Source organism: Notothenia rossii (assembly GCF_949606895.1).
Source record: "Notothenia rossii genome assembly, chromosome: 8".
Taxonomy (NCBI): domain Eukaryota; kingdom Metazoa; phylum Chordata; class Actinopteri; order Perciformes; family Nototheniidae; genus Notothenia; species Notothenia rossii.
This window is the reverse complement of record NC_136906.1, coordinates 38,871,575-38,880,175: the sequence shown is the minus strand read 5'-3', so window position 1 is coordinate 38,880,175 and position 8,601 is coordinate 38,871,575. Positions and strand designations below refer to the sequence as shown.

General features: G+C 42.0%; 1 protein-coding gene across 1 annotated transcript; it reads left to right on the top strand.

The window, feature by feature from the left end:
• Nucleotides 1-5,784: 5,784 nt before the first annotated feature.
• Nucleotides 5,785-7,918, top strand: LOC307016190 (zinc finger MYM-type protein 1-like; the record flags this gene model as incomplete). Its single annotated transcript, XM_079645227.1, has 2 exons — nt 5,785-6,961; nt 7,368-7,918. 2 exons carry the CDS (start codon nt 5,785-5,787, stop codon nt 7,916-7,918), a joined length of 1,728 nt encoding a protein of 575 aa, XP_079501353.1.
• Nucleotides 7,919-8,601: the final 683 nt, after the last annotated feature.

Genomic DNA, 8,601 nt, shown 5'->3' with positions numbered 1-8,601 from the left:
TTATTTTTAGTCAGTCCTATATGGAGAATCAATACTACCATTTAACTACTCCAGACAGTATAGCTGTGGGGACTCTGTATCTCCACTTTTTAAGCCAGGGACTTCAATACCCTTCCGGCTGCAGGAACTCAATATCCTACTTTACAACTAAAACACGTATTTGTATTGTTATCCTAAAAACACTGTGTACACTCTTCCGACAACTTCTAAAATGTGGAATAGGGTCAAATCACAGATTTTGAGTTTAACTGGTATCTGCTTACCTTGTATTTTACAGAGCTCTGTTTTTAGTTGTCAGAAAAGGCTGAGGTGCTATCCCTGGACTTCTTCATCCGCTTGCTGCTGGTGGTCTCTTCCCTGAAACACCCCACTCAGACACGTCGGGTCACCACTTGTTGGAGATTAGGAGGATGTTTAAAACCAACCTCGTCTCCGCGTGTCGTTTGGTAAGCTGGGTAAATTCGTAAAAAGGAAGGGATTAAGAAACACCAGAATGCAAGTTAAACAATAATCTTGTTTTAATGACACAAAGTAACAATACAAATACAAAGGAAGTACTTCCTGCTCTTTCTCCTGTCTTACTCTCTGGTCAGTCTGAAGAAAAAGAGAGCGAACCAAAGGAAAACACAGGCTTTCATACTAAAAACACAGGAGGAGGTGTGTGGATGTTTTCCCCCAGAGGTCATCTTATTGGGAGAGACCAACACATGGCCTGTCGTACCCAATCAGCGCAGGGTTTCCCACACATAGACTATACTTGGGCGGGCCGCCCAGGTATATTAACGGCCGCCCAAGTATATTTCGCGACCCATTTAGGTATTTTAATTTTTAATTTTAATTTTTTTAAATAATAATTATTATTATTTTTATTTTTTTTATTCGTCCGTGACCACGACGCCATCTGCGATCGATTAACTTGTGGACAATGATCCCTCGCTCCCTTGCTCTGATCTCGCCTCCTTCTGGCCTGTTAAGTGGCCTGCCTCACACAGGGTGACTGGCTGTCTACATGATGGCCTGTGGCCTGCCGACATGGCCACTGTCATACAGATCATAAATCAAAGCCCTTGATTGGTCTCTGTGTGTCATTCAAGCTCGGGATAACCTCAGCTCAGTTGAGGTAAAGGACTCTAAGTGTTTAGATAGTTAACTTAGTCTAAGTTCTCAGTGGGTCTCAAACGGTGTGGTCACCATTTATGTAAACACATATTTCCATTTGAGAGGGTAGTGATTGGTCTAATGGATAGTGAGGTGGGCTGAAGATCGGAAGGCTGTGAGTTCATTCTAGTTTGCCCTTTAGTAAGGCACTTAGCCCTTAGTTACTCCAGGGAGAATGTCTCTGTAATCGGTCAGAATAAGTCGCTTTGGATAAAAGCGTCAGCTAAATGAAATGTCATGTAATGTGATAGTAAAATATGCATGAATAAATAAATAAAAAGTTAACTAGGTGAAAAAAGGTAAGATACACTTTTAAAACTTGTTGAGAGCTAAAACTAGGAGAGAGGAGAGAGACAGGAGAGGCTGGTTCAGGAGCACAGACACACTCATAACTATAAGTTTCAGTGTTTTTTTCATATTGGAAATGGTATGTTATTGGTTATGGCCATGATTTTATGATTATTGAAATGTATACAGTTCTGTTTAATATAGGTGTTTCCATAGATCTAGTCTCTTTATTTTCCCCTCAAAAAGCACCAGATTGATGCATTTAACTCAAATTAAAATCTTACCGGGGGAGCATGCCCCCGGACCCCCCTAGAGGATTTGAGGTCGACCCCCACTTATAATCACATGGATAGGTTCCTAAATACATTTATAAATACTTTTTTTTTTAAAATAGTAACCCATTTCCATATGTTTATGTGTGGGTAGTAGATTTAAACTATAGGGCTATCATTATGGGCCCTGCCTGTACCTGTTCGCTCTGCCATCGTGTGAATGGTCTGCTAACAAGCGAGCAACAGAAAGGTTAATGTTGTTGCACGTCACCTCAACCCCCCATCCCCCCCCCCCGCTACCACCACCCCCCAAGTATATTTCAGATCTGTGGGAAACACTGCGCGACACAGCAGAAGAAACCCGGAAACAAAAAGTCTCTTTCAGTTTGACGAAAACCAGACACCTTTTGGTGTCTGGAACGAACCTGCTCTAAACAACAAGTTTCCTTATCTTATTTCACATCTTGCAGCCAGCACACACACATCCCCTTTATGGCTCTTTGTTCCTGTGTCCATCTTCCCACCCTCAGGTTACCACACACAAGTTAAAAGTATGTTTTAAGATATAGTTGTTATAGTTGGCTAAATATACGTAATACATGTAAATCACTTTCATATCAATAATAACGAGGAACACATTACCTATGCTCTTAAGCAGTATTAGAGATGCTTTTCAAATGGTCAAACTTCACACAGGCCCAATATAGAGAACACACTCATTTGTCCTGCAGCCTTTCCAGCCATTTGAGCTATTGTTCACATCTTTACTTCAATTAAAAGGTTTCACATTGCATATTTCCAGCTTCCTTTACACATACTGTTATTATTAATACAAAGTAATCAACCACACACATCTATTTAAAAAAAGTAGATTTCCCTGATAATTGACATGCTGAAAATCTTAAGAAGAATGTCCCCTCCCCCAGCTTTCTCGTCCCTGTCATAAAAGCTGCTTCTATTTCATATAGAGTAATAAAACATGTTTAAGCTAATTTCTCCACAATGTTTGTAGGCATTTAGTGAAAGAATAAAAACAGAGGTATAGTTGAACAGTAATCATGCAGCACATATATTTACTGCAATGAAAACACACACATTTGCCCTAAGCATGTGTAACGCACCCTCTTCTTTTATACGGGAAACATTCCAGAGTTTTGGAGCTATCCTCAAACAAGGATGTTCCCTGCTCACATCCCTCTCTAAACACAAAGACTTCACCTCAATATATTGGGGAGGAAACATATACTTTGTCCCTTCAAATTTAACACACATGAATATATATAAGGTGACATTAAAATGAATATACCAGATTTAACTTTCCTGCCATAACACGTTACTTTAATACTTCAAATAATTCAAATCATACTTCAATTGCCAACATATTTAAGAAATGTCAGATATATAAAAATAAGCCTAAATATTCTTTTACTATCAAAGTCTAAAGCTAGACCTAAGCTGAACAGTTTTGGTAATGGACAATTTAATCTAAAAACAAAACCAAATTGGACTTGTGTTCTTGTTATTTGTTCTTCAACATACATTAGTAAATACCTTGTAAAGTTATTCACAATATAACTAACCCTCTCTAGGATATCAACTCCATTCATCTTTAACCAGATACTATTTCCCTTTGTATGTTTAGTTCATGATAATAATGGTATTACGACCACAAATTATTATGTGTGACATAATAATCAGATGTCTTGTTTGCCAAACAAGGATATTAAACTTTTAATCTTTTCAGTATTCCAGACCATCATTAAACAATCAGCCTCCTTTCCTAAACACTAAGCATATTGTTCTACACCACCTTCTGATAAACTCTTGCACAGTTATGCTGTAAAATCATTGCATGATTTCTTCAGAGTCTGAACAGACTGAGACCAGCCTGTCTCTTGATCTTGTCCTAATGAGAACAGTCAATGATTAATTGTCCTCTTTAGCTGTAGTCAGTGGCAGGGTCCCCAAAAATCTAGAACCGACCCTGGTCAGTGGGCTTCAAGGAAACTCTTTCTGGCATTGGGATGAGGGAAGGAATCACTTAGCAGACACACGTTGTCCTCTGTACAGCAGAAATCCCCCCAAAACCACAGTACCTCTTCACACCGCTGTTGCCTTGACAACGAGGCACAAGCAAACTGTCAATACCTCCTCAGAGATGCGTTCTTTGCACACTTCTTCTGTTTGCAGTGAGCAACACCTTACCAACACACTGATTCAGAGTACAACCCAAAGATGGCGCACAACTATCCAATGCTGCTGTAATCGCAGCAAATCAGCTACTAGAGAAAGACTCAACTTAAATCTCTCCCGCAGCGGGTTACAAAATAAAACGGCTGAGTGTATATGGTCAGGCATGCTGAAACATGTGAATGTTAACACAAACTAACGGTGGCAGTCCACCTATTCTTCATTACTTCAGTTCTAAGTTAATAGGCAAAACAAAGACACCCTCCTTAACCACTATAGATTCATCTCTAATCTACTTAAATTTGAATCCCAAAAGGTATTAATTCTCCACCTTGATCCATTTCTACATCAAAGTACATCAACATACCAACTGATGATTTATTTCAAAAACATGAAGGATGACAGTTCTCATAAAACACTATTCTCTTTACTCCAGTACTAAGTCAGATGAGCAAAACAAGGAAACTCTCCCTAACCACTATAGATTAATCTTTTATCTACTTGGTTATTCTATTCACTTTCAAATTGTTTATCTAAGTTGTGTTACAAGCATGGTGAGGTTGTAACAGAATACACAAATAACTGTATTCATTCCGCGCCGTATTTGAAAACTGTAATGAATTAAAATCAATGTTTAACGACGTGATATAAGTTAAATATATTGTTAAGCTAATTACTGTTTTGTTGTGAAGGCATCTCTGGTGAACAGCGGCCTGTGGCTTTTATTTTGAAAGGCCATTCCGGAAATATACTCCGTAATGTGAACAGTGAGTTTGACCTCTAGAAACACGGAAAGTTACGATAACAATCGTTCTAATGCATTAAATAAAGTCATGAAAGAGACAAGGAGGGGACAAGGCGTGTGGAAGTAAGCAATGAACTGAAAATGCCACAAATCCTCTGTTTTAACGTGATGACGGCATAGACGTCGGAACTAGGGGTGCGGGGGGTGCGGCAGCACCCCCTCCCGTCAGCCTCAGGAATCACAGGATTAGCCTACGTTAAAAAAATAAAAATAAAGATTCTGAATTTAAACTCAATTTGTCTGACTTACATGTATTTCTTAATACAGATCTTTTGATGTGATATGCACCCTGCCTGGCTCAATACAGCAGCCTGGCTGGCATGGCATAGCTGTTGCTATGCAGACTGCATCTGACAGCTCACTGTGACGTTGGCCTATGTGTAAAAAAAAAAAAAAAAAAGTAGCGGGAATTTTTTTTATGTTTGCTGTGTTCGCGGCTCTCATTTGTTTTTAGCATATGCATAGGCTACATGATTTGAGTTCAACTACGCCAGCTAGAACTAGCCTATGTCTCAAAAACGAATTTCAGATTTTTTTACAAATCCGCCCGACCCAGCTAAACGTCCGAGAGAGACACCTAGAGGCTGTGTGCCAGCAACCGGACAGCAGCAGCAGGCAGCCGAAGGGCCCGGCGGCCCTCGGCCTCGTCCTCCCTCCCCAGCGCCACCACCAGCACCCGGTGCTAGCCAAGAAGAGGCAATATCATGCAAACCACCACAGGATTACAATTTTCCTGCCAAGAAGTTGGGTGAGAACTTCACTCGTTCCTGCAAGGCCGCCTGGTTCAGAGAGTGGCCGTGGCTGGAATACATCGCGGTCAGTGATGGCATTGTGTGTGGTGTGTGCAGGTCAGCTGTCAAGCGCAAGTTGGTCGGGTCAGAACAAGCTGACAGTCCGTTTTTGAAAGATACGGGCTTTTCAAACTGGAGAAAAGCAAAGGAGAAAATCAGAGACCACGAGAAAACACGCATTCATTTAGATGCGACTCAAAGATTGGCTGCATTGAAAACTACGTCAATTAATGCGCTTTTGTCTGAGGCTGCTGCTAAAGAACAAATAACAGCCCGGAAAATGCTGGAGCTCGTTTTCAGCAGCGTGAGATTCCTGGGGCGCCAGGGACTCCCTCTGAGAGGAGCTGCAAATCGGGATGGGGTGTTGTGGCAGCTAGTGGTCGAGAGGGTACGCGCTGATCCTGACCTGCAAAACTGGATGAAGAGGAGGGACAATTGGATGTCGGGCAGCATCCAGAATGAAGTTCTGGAGCTGTTTGCCCATGACATCCAGAGGAAAATCGGAGCCAAAGCATCCGAAAGTCCTTTTTTCGGCTTAACTGCTGATGGGACCACCGACGTCAGTGGAAAAGAACAGTTCTCATGCAGTATACAATTTGCAGATGACAATCTTGAAGTCCAGAATTTCTTTCTGGGCTTTTACAACGCTCCAGACACAACCGCCGAGATGCTTTTTCTGTGCATTAAAGATGTCCTTGTTCGGCTAAATCTGCCGCTGGAGAAGCTGAAAGGCTACTGTTTTGATGGAGCCAGCAACATGTCAGGGAGGTTCAAGGGAGTGCAGGCAAGATTAAAGGAAACATGTCCTGACTCCTTGTTTGTCCACTGCGCAAACCACTCTCTGGATTTAGTGTTGCAAGAAGTGGCAAAAGAAGTGCGCCTTGTTGCCGATACACTGAACTTTGTTCGGGAAGTCACAGTTGTGATTAATGATTCAGCAAAGAGAAAAACGTTATACCAGTCTCTTTTTGGATGTGGAGAAGTGATCAACCTGCTTGCCCTGTGCCCAACTCGGTGGTGCGTCAGAGTTGTGGCACTGTCACGGTTGCTGGCATGCTATGGAGAGATGCTGCAGACATTTAGGACCTTGGAGAGTGACAGGATTGTCAAGGGGGAGACGCGTGCCAAAGTGGCAGGATTGCTCAAAAAGGGCACCACTACGCGCACAGTCTTTGGTTTGTTTGCCTGCGTTACCATGTTTACGCCATGTGAATCCATGGCTCGGTCACTGCAAGGCACCAAAGTCACAGCCCTTGGATCAATGGAAGCTGCCAAACTTCTTTGCCAGCGACTGAACACACTCAGACAAGATGACACCTTCGCTGACCTTGTGGCCAAGACCAAACAATACACAGAGCGCTACAACTTGAAGCCTCCTCATCCAGTGCGCACCAGCAAGACCCCAGCGCGTTTTCGCCATACAGCGGAGGAGGAGGAACGGGAGTTGGAGAACGAGGGTAAATAAATAGGCCTAAATAAATAAATAAATAATGCCAACAGTATTTTAAAATTAATCATAAAGCTCATCGGTCTGTAATGTTGAAAGAATGCAACAAATACGCACACAGAGCGTGCTCTCCAGCATTTGTGGACAGATTTGATCTATCCATAGAAAACGATATCATAGTTCATAATAATGTACTACATCCATGTACGCTTATTTGCGAAATTAGCCTGCAATTAATAATTCATTACAACGGTATCAACTGACTAAATAACGTAGAGGCCTACTTTCATAACAAACCATATTCATAATTTGAATTTAAATTGAAAATTTAAGGTTGACCCACCCAGCTTAAATAGGCAGCCCATATGGAAACTATTTGTTGGTTGTTGTTTAACTGTTATATTTAACTATTAAAGAATATCCAAGCCTGTGGAAGAGGGAATTGTTTGAGGCCCTGGACTTGGTGCGCACAGAGGTGGAGCGGCGCTTTGACCAGGAAGGACTCCGCGTAGCTGCAGGGCGAGAGCAGGCAGTTCTACAGGCGGCCCAAGGGAAACGAGTGGATGTGGGTTCCCTGGAACTGACTTCCTTTTCAAGAGAGCAGCTAAGCCTTGAGCTGGACATCCTGAGCGACGTGTGTAGGGGGCGAGAAGTGAAAACCATTCAGGATGTATTGGCCATTCTGCACACCTTGCAGCCCCAATCCCGCTCCATGCTGTCGGAAGCGGAGAGGCTCATAAAGCTCTGTCTGGCTCTGCCCATTTCTGTCGCGGCATCCGAGCGCTCGTTCTCGGCGTTGCGCAGGTTGAAAACGTGGCTGCGCAATACTATTAAGCAGGAGAGACTCACTCATTTGGCCATTATGAATGCGCATAGCGACCTTCTCGATGAATGCGATGTCTCGACCCTGCTTAAAGAATTTATCAGCAGAACAACGGAGAGAAGGTCTACTTTTGGAACAGTTTAAAAGCCCTTACGAGCGCAAAGTAAACCGTTATTTTTCTGAATGTTCCATTAGGCCTATGTTCGTAAAGGCTGTATTATTCTGTTGATTTTCTGAATGCTGTAGGCCTATGTTATCGCCTATTAGGCTACAGTATATTCCTTAATAAAGGCTTGATTAATTCATTAATTCATTTTGTTTCATACATTTTCGTAACAATTAAGATGCTGCGTGTGTTTATGTAGCCTATATCTGTTATGTATAGGCCTAGGCTATTAGGCCTACGTGTCGAGTTCGTTAATCATTGATAGTGTGAGTTTCCCCCCCGACCCTCCCAGCAAAAATCCCGCACCCCCCCCCCCAGAAAATAGTTCCGACGTCCCTGGATGACGGACATTAAAAACCGAAGCGGGCATACAGCACCCCTGTCGGTCACCCCTTCTAACTGACAAGCGTTCAAAAACCCTTCTGCTTATCACTTACTACTTTTTGTTTTATTCATAACCTAAAAATACAATTGAGGTGAATAGCTTGCGTTTTCCTACTTTAAACAACCATCAAATGAGAGTCACTATTGTATGATAAATACTACTCCCCAATAACATTTATAATATATATATTTCTTACATTGAGTTCGTTATTTCATGTCTAACAAATTCTCCTCTGTCTATGTCTAATCTAGGTGGAATCCACTATTATATTTAATT